Source organism: Rhinopithecus bieti, unplaced genomic scaffold (assembly GCF_001698545.2).
Source record: "Rhinopithecus bieti isolate Rb0 unplaced genomic scaffold, ASM169854v2 scaffold_43749, whole genome shotgun sequence".
Lineage (NCBI taxonomy): Eukaryota > Metazoa > Chordata > Mammalia > Primates > Cercopithecidae > Rhinopithecus > Rhinopithecus bieti.
The window spans coordinates 1,884,279-1,900,203 of NW_016818380.1; the positions used below are offsets into that span (position 1 = coordinate 1,884,279).

The 15,925-nt window shown below is 42.0% G+C and overlaps 1 protein-coding gene across 3 annotated transcripts in view; it reads right to left on the bottom strand.

Moving 5' to 3' along the window:
- MAP3K20 (mitogen-activated protein kinase kinase kinase 20) overlaps positions 1 to 15,925 on the bottom strand; it is a 193,374-nt gene that overhangs the window by 16,932 nt on the left and 160,517 nt on the right. For all 3 annotated transcript variants that reach the window (XM_017856968.1, XM_017856969.1, XM_017856970.1), the window contains 2 exons: positions 11,279 to 11,341; positions 10,220 to 10,312 (listed from right to left, as the gene is read on the bottom strand). In XM_017856968.1, the coding sequence (XP_017712457.1) occupies positions 10,220 to 10,312; positions 11,279 to 11,341 (156 nt within the window). The remainder of the gene's footprint in view (positions 1 to 10,219; positions 10,313 to 11,278; positions 11,342 to 15,925) is intronic.

The window sequence follows — 15,925 nt, forward strand, 5'->3', positions numbered from 1 at the left end:
GATGTTTTATTGCAAAATATGTAAATGCGTTATACCCTTAACAATGGCTTGTGTCTAAGGTCAGGGCAGATTGGTGCCAAGTAGACACCAGTGGAGATAAGGTTGTTATATTGCCTTTCTGGGAGTTGTTATCTGAGTTATGTATGAAAAAGGGGCTTTAAGGATGATGTTAAAATAAAGTGAAACAAATCAAGTGAGACACACTTTCATATGATGCATTACACACTTGACGATCTAAAATGGTTCAGATGTTAGTTGACATGTTTGGAAAGGGCTTTTTTTCCTTAACTGTATTTGAAATTGGAAAGTACTAGGTCTTCATGATGGAAAAAAAGAATAGTAAGTCTTGCTATTGATTTTTGAATAATTAAGAATCTATTCCATGTCAGACTGGGTTTCTTAACGAATATAGAAGTTGATGTCACTCATCTAAGCACTGTTTTAACATTTTTAAATGCTGGGAAATCTATGCAAATAAACTTTTATCCAGGATACTCAAAATATAAAAACATCTGTTCTACCTGATAAGTTCTTCTCTTGCCACCCCATGACTTTAGGGGTGACTGGAAGAAATACGATTTTCAAAGCAACACTAACCTAGTCAGTAGGCATTGTTTACCAGTTAAGCTATTGCCAATTCAAATCCTAATGTCCAGGATTGATATGGTTGTCCTACATCCTTGATTTTCCCACATAGTGCTTCTTCATTTTACTTCAAATAGTCTGTCCCTTTTATAGTTGATTATTCTCAACACCTAATTTTTGGTTTAGAAAACAGAAGCCACTGTGAGTACTGAGGTCTCTTGCTGCAGAACTTACAGTGATCCTCAGAAGCTTTTGAAAACTTGCTTCTAAAAGCAAAGATCTCTCTCCTACAGACAACTGTGCCTGTCATCATGGAGTCACAACTACGACTGTTTCCACGTTTTTTAAAGACGGTCACAAATTTACATTGTGTTTTTCTGTTTCCAGACCATATTCTTACTTTTACAAAATTGAATCCCAATTTTGATTCATGCATGATGGTCAGTATGAGACAATATGACAAAATGAGACAACGGTGACCCAGAGACCTAAGCCAACTAACAACGGATTCATTAGGAGACTGGAGCTCTCTCTGAGTTAAAGACACTTCTTATGATGGTTGGTAACCAGCAATAACATTCTTGTAATTTATTCAAACCTGTGTTTTATCATGTACATCGCTATTTTAAAAGGAATTTCTAGTCTTGATTAAGAAGACTAAGAGGGACCCAACGGTGTGCTGGAGCCAGCTCTCATGAGCTGATTGCTTACAGCCATTCCCAGTTTCAAAGCCAGCGATGCCAGATTGGTAACTTGAAATCGGCCATCTTCACACCATGGAGATCTACACATGCTCCAAACCAGGGCTTCCTCCCATTGTTAGACACGTCCTGGCATGCTAGCATGTATGCAGGACTGTCAATCCATTCAGCAGGTATGCACTGAGCACTTCACCCAGTTCTGCTCTAGCTCTCTAGCTCTCTAGGTGCCTGTCCAACCCGTTTGACAGAGAACATTGCCACTCTGTAATTAGAAACCAGCAGTGAGTTATGCAGTTGTAAAATTCTGAACTGCATTTGCTTCTTTGCTCAATTAAAACTTGTTTCTTTCTCATTTAAAAAAAAAAAAAACACTTTATTGAGATATGATTGACATATGAAAAGCTCTACCTATTTAATGTATATAACCTGATGAGTTTGGAGATACGTATACAAGACAGAGTAGGGACGGGGCTCAGCCCCACCCCACCTCCATCAGTGTATTTTTTCCCATACATCCTCACTGACTGTGAGACCTTGTAAACTGTGAAGAAATTGAGAAGCAGCATTCCACCGTCAATCTCACTCAAGGGAGTTAACCCTATCACCCGCATGCACACAAAACCAAGAAAATGACCCATCCTAACCCCTTGCCTCATTATATTACTCAAATCCCTGCCCCAGGAGCTTGTCTGCCATTTTTTGATCATGCGATGCATGTATTAACATGATTTCTCACTTTGCCTGCACACCCCATGCTCTGTCCTGCACATGTAATGACGTTCATATACCTCATGCTTATTCATGTCACCCTTCTTAAAACACTGCAAGACTTGCCCTCAGAGAGCCAGTCGGAGAACTCTTGCTCCCATGCTGTCTCCTTGGGCTCCAGGATAGGCCCCAATAAAGCCCTGTCTGGGAAACTTTCTCACCCTCATGTTAATTTCTGTTGCATGAGAACTCAAGAAGAGGTAGGTAATGTATGCACCTATGAGACCATCACCACAACCTATGCCATAAACATTTATCTATCACCTCCAAAAGTTTCCTCCTGCCCTCTTATTTATTACTCATTATTTTTATAAGAATGCTTAACATGAGATCAAATTTGCAAATTTTAAGTATATAACAACCTGCTGTTAATTATAGATACTATGCTGTACAGTAGATCTCTAGAACTTATTCATCTTAGATACTTAGGCACACAAATACACGTGTGCATACATGTATTTTTTTCTCTCAACAAATAGATGATCATGGAAATAAACTTCCCTATACTTAATTTTTAATAAATGCAAGATATATCAAAGTAAAGCACTGCTTTTAGCTGTCCTGAAATTTCCAAAAAGTGTTGGCTGTACTTAGAAAATCCTTTTCTTTGTGCCCTGTTATTTTATTCATGTTTATCTGTCCATTTAAAAAATTGCACAATAGGGAAAAAAAAAAAGCCCTATTTGACAGTTTTGATATTTATAGTGCTCTGAGAAAGGGCCTGGAGATTCAATTTTTATTAAATGCAACATTTTATAAGCAATGTAATAAGGACTTAAAAGCACAATACAAGTGGGAAGCATTTGTAAAAGGCAGAATTTTTAACCTGCAGATGACATGGCTGGAAAAGCAGAACGATTCATCGAATTTCTTCCGCTGGGGAGTGGCGGAAGAGGCCAGGTGTTAATAATGGCAAGCGTGGAAGGTGGCAGAGGGAGTCAGCTGGGCAGGAAAGTCCTCTATTGATAACCTTCCACTTTGTGGGTATCAGCAATTCTGCTTCTACTTCTTCCAAAGGTTCCTCTCATTTCTCTTCCTACTTTTCTTGCCTCTTTGAAATAGGAAATTGAAAGCGATGGTCATCTGGGAAGGAGTGGCTACAGTCCGGAAGCCTGGTCTTTATTTAAGGAGTAGGTAGCCGGTATGTTCGGAGAGTAGGGAGGGGCAGCGTGTTGTTTCCGTTACTTTTCCCCTAACCTCAGTCTCCTATCTATGTCAGGTAATCAGTTTAGACCCACGGGAACCGGGCTTCAATCAGGTTTCCTTTGCCTCATTGGGGAGGGGAGGAAATAAGGACGCAAGGAACAAAGTCTGTGACGGTTGAGCGGTTGAGCATTCGTAAGGAATGGACGACTCCCCAAAGAGTTGCTTCCTAACTCTGCTTTTAAATTTTTATGACACACGAATTCTCTAAAAGATCTTGGTGAGAAAACTGCTGGGTGATTTGATAGTTTATCTCTTGGCAATTTGAGAATCAATATTCCTGAGTGGTGAGCTGGTAAGAGATATAATAATAAAATCTAGGCAGCTGAATATTTTAATAAAAAGGGGTGGTTGCTACCCTGGGGAGTGCATGAAGTCGCCCGAGATTCTGGAAGTCACTTTCCTTTTGTGCCAAGTCAAAGGCCTTAGATTGTAAAACACGGGGCACTTTGATTGCAAAAACAAAAATAGTGGTAATGTAGAATTAACTGACCCCAAATGCCTTTTCATTACCAGTATACTTATTTTGGGGGACAATGGTATCTTCCAAAATGAGGCAGTTTGACACAGTAGTTAGACCCTCAGACTGAATCTGCGCCTTACTAGGTTGGAGTCTCTGGTGAGGAGCTTCACCTATGTGCCTCAGTTTCCTCATGAAGAGGATGATACGGAGATAATGTTCCCTGTCATGTTGAGTTGTAACAATTACACAAAAATGCCCTTTGCAAAGTGCTCACCAGAAGTATGAAGTGATAATAATTATCCTTAGCATGGGAAACATTCAAGCAGAGAAAGACACAATTTCTGCCAGTTTGATTGTCATAACTTCCAGGTTGTCTCCACATATGACGTCATTAAATTGTTATTATTATTATTATTTGAGATGAGTCTTTCTCTGTTGCCCAGCTAGGCTGGAGTGCAGTGGTGTGATCCTGGCTCACTGCAACCTCTGCCTCCTGGGTTTAAGTGATTCTCCTGCCCCAGCCTCCCTAGTAGCTGGGACTACAGGCGCAGGCCACCACGCCCAGCTAATTTTTATACTTTTAGTAGAGACGGGGTTTCACCATGTTGGCCAGGCTGGTCTCGATCTCCTAACCTCAAGTGATCTGCTCGCCTTGGCCTCCCAAAGTGCTGGGATTACAGGCATGAGCCACTGTGCCTGGTCTATGTTATTTAAATTAATAATTAACTTTACTCTTTAGGAGCAGGTCAAGTAAATGGGGATAAAACTTGTTTCGCTTATTAATTTAAATTGCCAGTGAAGCCTTTGGTCTCATCATGATGTTTTCCCTGCTAGGTTGTTTCAGAAAAAGCACATTTCACTTGTGGGAGAATTCTTGTGAGCGTCAATGGGGCTGGAGCCTAGTCAGGTCCGGGCTCTTCGGAGGGATGTGGTTGTGAAGACTAAGCACATGGGCAAGATGACCCTGCAGCCACTCCTGACTATGATAGCAGGCACAGGCACTCAAACGCGATCACCTTTCAGGGTTCTGCAAATCAACCTCATTTTGTGCCATCATCCATCTGGTTGTAAAATGAAGCTAAGAGAAATAACTTAATCTGAATTCTTAGGACAAAGGTGGACAGGGTTTTTCCTTTACCTATTTGTGTGTAAGGTAATATTTTCCTGGCTTGCTTTTAGTAGGCTTAAAGTTGTGGAAATGACATAGTTTTAAGGGGTAGTCAGTGGGTGGTCCTTCTCAAATGCAAAGGGAAACTGTAGCTACTATTTTCATGATAAAGTCACTGTCATACCTTATTCTCAATGGCTGCCCATTACAACACATTTTTCATTTTGCTTGTAAAAGAAAAGGTGAAATTCAGCAAATGCCTCTGCTATGCAGACTCTTAGATTTGGAGAGAATTTGCAAAGCTCCAGTTTTCTCTTGGAAAGCTTATTCTGGTCATGGAGGTGGGGGTGGACTTAAAGTTTTCACCTTTCCCATGAAGATGGTTTTATGAGAACTTGATTAATTGGGACTTGAAGGAAGCCTCTTTTTTTGGGTTCTATCTTTAAGGCCCAAGGCAACAAGGTTTTCGTGTGGGGAACTGAAATTTCAGTTCAAAGCACATTAATCAGAAAATATTTCATAATGCTAGGACATAGGCTGGCATAGCTGATATACTTTAGAACAGGACAGTAATTTATTCTAGGATTGCTTTATATAGGTTTACAGATGGCTTAAATGTTGTGGCTCAGGTGTGAGATCTAGCACATATTTACTACAAAGACAATAATAAAGATGTAATTTTTGGTCTTAGCTCTGTCTTTGCCTCACCCCAGACAAGACATACACTTCCTCTTGTTATCTCTGTCTGAATCAGCAATGATGATACTATGAGTTATGCATCCCACCCAAATGCCAACGGGATAAAGGAGATGACATTTATAGAATACCTGCGCTCTTTAGAATGTATTCTCTAAGCAAAAGCCTTAAGCATTATATTCTGGAAATTATTCTGCAACTGCCCACCAACCTCTTCAAGCCCCAATAAAATACTCATCCTTCCAAAATAGCTTTTCCTGTTGAACGTCACCCATTCCAGTCACGTCTTTATACTTTTAGCACCTTAGCATCATATTCACATTGTATATTTCACTTTTGATCCACCACTTTATAACATCATCTCTCTAGTTGCCCACACTAGAAACCTCAGCACCCTCCTGGCCCCTCCCTCCCACTTGCTGTGTCTCCAGCTAGTGACACAATCTAATCTGTTTCAGTGTGTCCTGGGACCCACAGCACTGTCACAGGCTCAGCGCTTTGACATTTTTCACCTGGTTGTCTCCACTGCCCACTCACAGACCTTTGTCACTCTAGCCTGGCCCCTTTCCAATTCATCCTTCTCTGTGCTTCTGAAAGATCTGTTAAAAACATAAATCTGATCCTATCTGCTCTTTTCTTAAAATCCTTTAAACTCCTTGGCTTAGCACATAAGACAGTGCTTTTTCTGGTTGCTAGCTCCCTTTCTGGGCACTCCCTTTGGCATCCCCCTGTTCCATGGTAAGTCTTTCAAGAGGGAGGATGCTTGAGTTGAGTCATGAAGTCCCCTCAAAATTATTCCAAGAAGAGCTCCCTTTGTTTTCCTGGCTTTGTGCTTTTGAGCTTTTGCACACATAGTTTCTTCTGCCTTCAGTGTCCTCTCCTTACCTAGTCATTCTTAATGGCTTTAACATTTAGCTTAAGCAACACGTCTACCAAGAAGACTTCAAGGAACCTCCCTCACCCCTTTCCCATCTGTTGTAGATCCTCATCCAGTGAACTCCCACAGAACCATGTAAATGGCTTTGTAAAAACTCATCATTCTGTACCATAGCCATTCATGAATTTTGTCTACTGCTCATGATAAGCTGTAGATTCTGTAAAGGCTGGGATTGTACTTTTTGATTTTATATCAAAATCTAGCATCTACCTTAGAGCCAGGCACAAAGCAGGTCCTCAGTAAATGCCTGCCAAATGAATAGATAAAATTATTACTCTGGGCCAGACGCGGTGGCTCCCAACTGTAATCCTAGCACTTTGGGAGGCACTTTGGGCAGATCACGAGGTCAGGAGCTCAAGACCAGCCTGACCAACATGGTGAAACCGTCTCTCTACTGAAAATACAAAAATTAGCCATGTGTGGTGGCATGCCCCTATAATCCCAGCTACTCAGGAGGCTGAGGCAGGAGAATTGCTTGAACCTGGAAGGCGGAGGTTGCAGTGAGCCAAGATTGTACCACTGCACTCCAGTCTAGGCAACAGAGTGAGGCTCTGTCTAAAAAAAAAGGATTGCTCTGGATGGGTGACCAAGGAACAGCAGAGGATCAAAAGCTGCAGCAACTTTAGGGCTTGTAGATAATCTATGACTCAAGAAGTCTACATCATTATGGCCAAAAACAGACCATTGTATTGAGTCTCAAATATTATCCAAAGCTCCTTATTTTACTAAAACATAGATTTTCAGTTTTCCATATTAATAAATTATTTCTTTTTTAATTGAAAATATTTTCTTGGCCATGCACAGTTGCTTACACCTGTAATCCCAGCACTTCAGGAGGCCGAGGTGAGTGGATCACCTGAGGTCAGGAGTTTGAGACCAGCCTGGCCAACATGAGAAACCCCTTCTCTACTAAAAATACAAAATTAGCTGGGTGTGGTAGTGCATGCCTGTAATCCAAGCTACTCGGGAGGATGAGGCAGGAGAATCACTTGAACAAGGGAGTCGGAAGCTGTGGTGAGCCAAGATCGCACCATTGTACCCCAGCCTGGGCAACAAGAGCAAAACTCTGTCTCAAAAAAAAAAAAAAAATTTTTTTTTTCTTGGTTGAGATCTCTCTTCACAAGTCTTTTCCAAGGAAAATTTTTCTCACTTACCACCTACAAGCCATAACAAAGCTTAAAGATAACTCATAAATTCATTGTCACAGAATCAAGAAAACCAGAACAGGCAAATTGAAATGTGCAATTTGTTTACCATCAGATGAACTTAGGGGTGCCCACAGCTGCAGAATCTCAGGGTTAGAAGGACTTCTGATGTTGTTGGAGACAGAAGGACTTACTTTCCTGTCCCCTTTCTATGGCTCCTTCTAACAACAGGAATGAATTGACAGTGATCCATTCACAGAGGGAAAAGTATTCATATATAAGAAACCTGGATCCAGAGCAGCTCTCACTCAACCAAATTCTGTGGCCAAAGCAAGCGAGGTAAAGATTTTCATTCAGCAGGTAAAGAAACACCTGCAGTGATGCAGGCAAGACACACTCTTGCCTAGGTGTCTAGAAAGGGCATCTTTAAAAAACAATATTTATGTGTATACACTAGGTATATATATTTTTGGGGTACATGTGAATTTTTTTTTTCTTGAGATGATGTCTCACTCTGTTGCCCAGGCTAGAGTGCAGTGAGTGGCACAATTTTGGCTTACTGCAGCCTTGACCTCCTGAGCTCAAGTGATCCTTCCCACTTTAGCCCTTCCAAATAGCTAGGACTACAGGCATACACTACTACACACAGCTACTTTTTGTATTTTTTATAGAGATGGGGTTCCACCATCTTGCCCAGGCTGGTCTTGAACTCCTAGGCTCAAGCGATCCACCAGCCTCAGCCTCCCAAAGTGCTGGGACTATAGGTGTGATCCACTGCGCCCAGTTCATGTGATGCTTTGATACAAGCATACGATAGGTAACAATCATATCAGGATAACTGAGGGCATCCTTGACCTCATTTCTTTGTGTTAGGGACATCCCAATTATACTCTTTTAGTTATTTTAAAATACATATTAAATTATTTCTTACTGTAGTCACCCTGTTGTTCTATCAAATAATAGATCTTATTCATTCTATGTTTTCACCCATTAACCATCCCAGCATCCTCCTGCCCTCCCCTGCGATGCTTCCAAGCCTCTAGTAATCATCATTCTACTATCTCCATGAGTTCAAGTGTTTTAATTTTTAGCTCCCGTCTTTCTGTGACTGGCTTATTTCACTTAACATAATATCCTCTGGTTCCACCCATGTTGTTGCAAATGATAAGATTTCATTCTATTTTATGGCTGAACAGTATGCCATTGTGTATATGTACCTTATTTTCTTGATCTATTCATCTGTTGATAAGCACTTGGGTTTGCTTCCAAATGCTGGATATTGTGCACAGTGCTGCAACAAACAGGAGTACAGATATCTCTTCAATATATTGATTTCCGTTCTTTTGGTTATATACCTAGCAGTGGGATTGCTGGATCATTTACATTCCCACCTTGTACGAAGGTTCTCCTTTCTCCACATCCTCATCAGCATTCATTATTGCCTGTGTTTTGGATATAAGCCATTCTAAGTGGGGTGAGATGACATCTCACTGTGGTTTTGATTTGCATTTCCCTGATAATTACTGACGTTGAGCCATTTTCCATATACCTGTTGGCCATTTGTATGTCTTCTTTTGAGAAATCCCTATGAAGATCTTTTGCCCATTTTTAACTGGATTATTAGAAACAGCATCTTTTGAAGGCCCAGGAAAAACTCAACCCCTCACAACAATTTCCAATCATTCCCAGGCACTGGTTCCCAGGAATGGCCTGGAGCAAGCACGGTTTCACTGAGGAAAGGCCAGGGCCAGCTGAGCCAGCAGAGCAATCGGTAGGCTCACACAGCTTGTGAGGTGTATTTATAAGGTCCCTTGGCTTCCCTGAAGGGAAGGCTTCCGTATTATGCAGTAGTTTAGAGCTTGGGTTCTGGGACCAGAGCAACCTGCATTCAAATCTTTATTCTGCTATTTGCTAGCCATGTAAGTTATTTAACCTGTCCCAGCCTCAGTTTCCTCATTTGCAAAATGGGGGAAAGTAGTTTTCACACTTCAGTACTGTATGCCTGGTACACAATAAGTGGTCAGCTAACAGAAGTTATCATTATTATCATTAGCTATTTACGATCATCGAAAGTAACACAAACCTACTGTAATTCTAATTCATAGGCTACCTAGGCCAAATAATTTTTCCAGACTTTCAAAATGACATAAACCGAAAGGCTGATTGAAGAAGTGTTGCTCAAATGCCCTGCCACCCTATTTAGAGCAGATAATTTGTGTCTCCACATGGCCTACAGTTCCATTCTTAGTTTTTATTCTCAGTATTAAAAGGCTGCTTTCTCTTACGAAACAGGAATCAGGAAGCTGCGGCATGAGCGGTACACACAGTCTGGTATCCACGGCCCCCCTTCCCTGTCCATGCTTTACTGTGAATTATCCTGATGTTTGGGTGGCCTCACATGGGCGTCTTCAGCTGACTGAGAAAGTAAGATTCCTAGACTGGATTACAGAGGCAGCTGGCAGCCTTTCAGCTCAATTCTATTTTATAAAGTCTATAAATTTACTCAGAATCCAGTTACCAGCTGGTAGGGGGTGTATAAAACCATGGAGTTACAGAAGAGAAAAAAGAGTAATTCGATTGAGATTTATCCAAAGGATTTAAAATGTGATTTACCTGTGGGCCAGTTCCTGGTTTCAAGTGAAAACCAAAAACCAGTTCCAGGTTCACTATTTTTTCCTCATTTTCTTCAGGTTCACCTCCTGAGTCCTAAAACAGGAAACCAAGCACCAATTATCCTAGATGTTGTTTTACTTCTCATGTAAAGAAGATGATATCTTAGCACTAGTTTTTTTTTTTCTTCTATTCTAATCCATTAACTTTTAGTTATTTTGGATTAAGCTACAAATGATAATTACATCAAGCAAGAGAAATGACATATTATGCCTTTTAGAACTTTGCCAAATGATTTATTTCATGCAGTTCAAATTGAATGTCACTGTCTTACATTTATCACAATGCATCTTGCATTGTACAATTTTACCCTAGAAATGCACTTAGCACCTTGAGATGCATTGTGAGATTTCAACTTGAGAGGTTCGCAACACATAGGGCATTTACAAGCTATTCCCGAAGAGGGATTACGCAGTGGATGGAGGACGCAAATGTGGATGGAGGATGAAGCAGAGGAGCAAAACGAATCTTTGAGGGCTTAGAGATGAAAAACTATAGCTGTTAGTGAATAAGTAAAGTTCTGTATATGAATTGCAAGTATTTACTGATTTTAAACAAATTATGCCATATTCCTTTAGAGTAGATTCAAAATGTTAAGTATACTAATATGTTATTCAAACAGTAAACCTCCCATCCCCTGTGAAAGTGATGACTGAGCGCTCCAGGGTATGAATGCTCTCAGTGACTTACACGTTGAAAAGTATCCAGGCCCAGGTGGGAGGCCACAGGACCTCGCCTGCAATGTTGGCACTTAGAACTCCTAGCCACTAAAGTGAGGTGTGTTGTTCTTATCATGAACGAATTGTTAATATTTCAACTTGTGGGGAACAAGGGTGTTCAATTTATACACATCCCTTGCTTCAAAAGGCCTTTTGTTAGACAGATATGATGAAATTTCACTTCAAACAACCATTTCCGACATTGGCAAATTTAGGTGTGGATGCAGCAGGTGCATGTGTCAATAAAGGTAGCGTTAGTGTCCGTAAGAAAAACCTTACTTACCTTAATTAGCGGTGGGAAGTGAAACAAGTTAATGTAATCATGGGTTAATTTCTCAATGGCTGACTGTAAAAAAAAAATCATATGACTTTATTAATGATCCAACAATACCAAGAGAAGATTAAAATCATTGGGTACAAACAAAAACATTCCTTATTTACCTAGTTCATAAAATATCTTGGGGGCATTAATATCCAACGTCTATTGAGAATAAATCTCATTGTCCAAAGCAGCGTAGGTGGTTTGTAATTATTTAAAGGACCAGAAATTTTTAAAAGTTATTTTTTCTTTTGGAGACCGGGTCTCATTCTACCGTGCAGGCTGGAGTGCAGTAACACTATCATAACTCACCGCAGCCTTGAACTCCTGAGCTCAAGAGATTCTTCCATCTCAGCCTCCCAAGTGGCTGGGACTCAGGCACACACCACCACACCAGCTAATTTATTTTATTTTATTTTTTGTAGAGATGGGGTCTTGCTCTGTTGCCCAGGCTGGTCTTGAAATCCTGGCCTCCTGCTTTGACCTCTCAAAGCACTGGGATTACAGGGATGAGGCCAAGAAAAGGAAGACATTTTAAAGATGTTGAACCTCAGACTAAGCAATAAATAAAACCATTTTTCAAACACTGGCAGAGTATAGTACTGAGAAGTGGATGTTTTAGGGTACAGAATACAGGTGCCACTCTGAGTAATGGTGAGAAAAGCAACATAGCACATGAGTATAACACCAGACTTTCAGGAAGGCTAGAATCTCACTAAAACGTTGATTGCATTATAAGAACATTTCTATGGATCTGTGTCTAACATCCCCTCTGCCAATGAAACACAAAGAAATCTGAAAGGAAAGGAAGACAATTTATGATGATGTTTTGGATACTCAGCAGGCACAGTTCAGATTTTCTAAGAACTGATTGCAGAGAGAGTAAAAAAGTACCAACCTGAGAAAATTAGATGCATTTTATTTTAAAGCAAAATAAACACTGTTGACAGCTGACAATGTAATGAACACTTATTGGGGGTTCAATCCTACTTCTTACACTCAGGTCCTCCACACGAGGACTTGCAGGCTCAGAGAAGGGAGCCATGGTCAGGCTTAAAGGGAGTGACAAACACACAGCAAAAGAATGGGTCGGGGCTGGGTGTGGTGGCTCACATCTGTAATCCCAGCACTTTGGGACGCGGAGGTGGGCGGATCATGAGGTCAGAGGTTCGAGACCAGCCTGACCAACACGGTGAAGCCCTATCTCTACTAAAAATACAAAAATTAGCCAGGTGTGGTAGCCCGCGCCTGTAATTCCAGCTACTCAGGAGGCTGAGGCAGGAGAATCGCTTGAAACCGGGAGGCGGAGGTTGCAGTGAGCCAAGATTGCACCATTGCACTTCAGCCTGTGCAGCAGAGTAAGACTCCAGCTCAAAAAAAAAAAAAAAAAAAAAAAAGGATGGATATACTGCTCTACTGCTCCACTGTCCAGTTTGATCACCTACCATTCCATTTAAGGACTGAGAGACTCTTGGAGAAAGTACACAACAATTGTGCTTTTCAGTGAAAGTGCAAAGAATAAAGGATACATTCTTACCATCAGGCTGTGTGTGAGAAACACTTGAGACAAGGACCAGGAGGACTCCTCCAGTGTGGATATACTCATCCCCAAAGGCCCAGCTTGGAGCATTACTTATCTTGATCGCCCCGAGAGTCTATGCAGGGCCCACCTAGAGTAAGTGCACATAACCCTTTCCCTTTATCTTTCCCTCTCATATAAACTTGTTGGAAATCCCCACGCTCTGGCTGAGTTTAGTGGTCACCTGTTGGCTGAGCCCCTACTGGGTAGCCATTCTTACATACAGCTCCAGCCTTGGCAGTAAGCCAGAGGGTCTGCATTCTACACTTTGGAGACTGCCCCTCTGTGAATGACTGTCTTTAGAAGCTCATGCAGACGCACTCAGGAGTTTGAGGGCAGTGTTAGGTTCCCCAGTAGATGTAGGCTACTCCTTCATTTGGAGCTCTAGGCAGACCCTCCGCAGAGGTCATAAAAAGAGGACATCACACTGCCCCACTCTTAGTGGGTCAAATAGTTTTTGTTTTTACTTTTAGGTGGCTGCTTCCAACAGGGCTTTTTATCTCTGCATGTTCCTTGGCTTCTCTGCAGGCTTAGACCCCTGTCCCTACCTTTTTTTTTTTGAGACAGGGTCTCACTCTATTGCCCAGGCTGTAGTGCAGTGGTGCAATCACGGTTCATGGCAGCCTCAACCGCTTGGACTCAAGCAATCCTCCCACCTCAACCTCCCAAGTAACTGGGACCACCACAGGCGTGCACCACATGCCTGGCTAATTTTTGCATTTTTTGCAGAGGCAAGGTTTTGCCATGTTGCCCAGTCTGGTCTTGAACTTCTGGGCTCAAGTGAGTTGCCCACCTTGATCCCCCAAAGTGCTGGGATTACAGGCATGAGCCACAGTGCCTGGCCCTTAGACCCTTTTGACCACTGATTCTATCTTAAAGCTTTTCCAACCTTTGGCTTTTGTAACAACATTATCTCCTCATTTCCTACTTTGTGGACACACATTCCTGCCTTCCTCTTCACCTTTCTGGCCAAACACATCCTTTCTGCCAAAGACAGAAAGCTTCCTAGCTGGAAGAAGACTTCTCTTGAGCAGGGTGTAGAGGTGGCTGTGCTTTCCTTTGTTTTATTATTACTTTTTAATGAGGTGAAATTCACATGCCATAAAATTAACCAGTACGTCTATCTAGTTCCAAAACATTTTCATCACCCCCAAAGGGGACTCTACTCCCATTAGGCAGTCAATAACCATTGCCTCCTCCCCCCAGAAGCTGGCAATCACTGATCGCTTTCTGTCTATGGATTCACCTATTCAGGATGTCTCATACAATATGTGACTTTTGTGTCTGGCTTCTTTCATTTAGCATCATGTTCAAGGCTCATCTATGCTGCGGCACATATCAGTGTGGAGTCCTAAGAAGTTAAGTAAGCTACAACAAGGAGGGGGTCCCAGGTGGGGGATAACAATTGTTCTGAGAGACGGCTAATCACAGGCAATCACAACAACCTGTTCCCAAATACCTCATTCTGTAAGTAACCCCAGCAGCATGACCTTGTCTGCACACCCTATCTGCACGTAGCCCCTCCAGTGTGATCGCATAAAACTTCCCTCAAGCCCCTGGCTCTTGGCACACAGCCCCTTCTCTGCTGTGCTGCCCACTGCACCCTTGCAACACATCTTCATACTTTCTGTAATAAATCTGCCTTTCTTTACCTATGACTGTCTTGGTAAATTATTTTACTGCCTGCGACAGCGGCCCCAGCCAGTCTGCCCACATCAATCAATACTTCATTGTGCTTTCCTTCTTGAGCCTGAGAACAGCCCTTTTACCTGTGGCATCTTCCTCTTCTCTCCATGCGCATTTTTGTTACACTGCAGTGCTTATTATTGTCTACATTTATACCCTCCTGTTTTTTCAAACCCCAGCCTTGCCTTTTTAATCCATTTTAAAACTTCCAGAAGCAAAGTGCAAACATGTCAATTCTCAATACTCCCGACAGCTGGTCATATTCCAGCTTTTCCCCCAGCCTGAAGTTGTAAGCTGTCCAGGATCTGGCCCCACCTTCTTTCCACTTCAGGTTCCATGCATTCTACTCATCACTCGTGTTCTGTAGACAGCTGTTTAAGCTACTCAGATCAGGACTCATCTTTTCTGTTTCTCCACATTCTCTTCCATTTCTCTTAACTCTTTATTCTCTCTGTCTAGATTAATGTTCTTTCCTTTCCTGGTCTACATTCCAAAATCTGTCATTCCTCCAAGATCCGGCTCAAGGGCTACCCACTCTGTGAAGTTTTCCCTTTCCGTCTCCCACCATGGCCTCTCCCAAGTCTGGGTAATGAATCGGTCCTTTCCTCCCAATTGCCAAGGAGATGCTGTATGCATTCCTTAACCACAGGTTTCTTTGACTCTTCATAGGCCCAGTCTCACAATTAGTAGCCATTCACTGAATTTGTTGAACAATAAACAATAAGTCTGGACTTTGCTTGCCTAAATGATACCTCTCAGCATGAAAGGGGTACTTAGATTATCCAGGGCCACCCTTGGAAAGATGTAAATCACTGAGGGCATCTGGTGAGGTATCCCAGCTCACCACCCTCTCTTCCGAACTGATCCTTAAGGAATACTGGTCCTTTTCAAAGATGGCAGGTGGGAAGGGGAGGTGGGAGCATCTTATATGGTATCTGCCAAATACGACAAGATTTACAAAATTTCTTTTTTGGAGCTCTGAAACATCTCTGTACTGCAGAAAATACTTTTTCCTACTGTGGCCCACCTAAGCCAGCATAGCTTTTAGGATGGACTTGCCCACAACCCGAGGCTGGGATTACATTCTTTGCCAGCCTTTGAGAAATACGCTATGCATGGGTTTTCCTGCCCTTCTTCTAGGAGAGAGAAGACAGCAAGGTCCTCTTTCTGTTGTGGAGATGTTCTCTGGTGGGTGAGTGCTAAGCTGTTATGCGAAAGGTGCTGAGAGTCTGTGAGGATGTTTCTTCCTGGACCTAGGGTCCGCAGAATGAAATGAATGGGCTCTCTTTGGGTCTTAATGGGGATTTCTCTAGAAAGGTCAGTATGGGTAGCTCTGAGATAGGGAT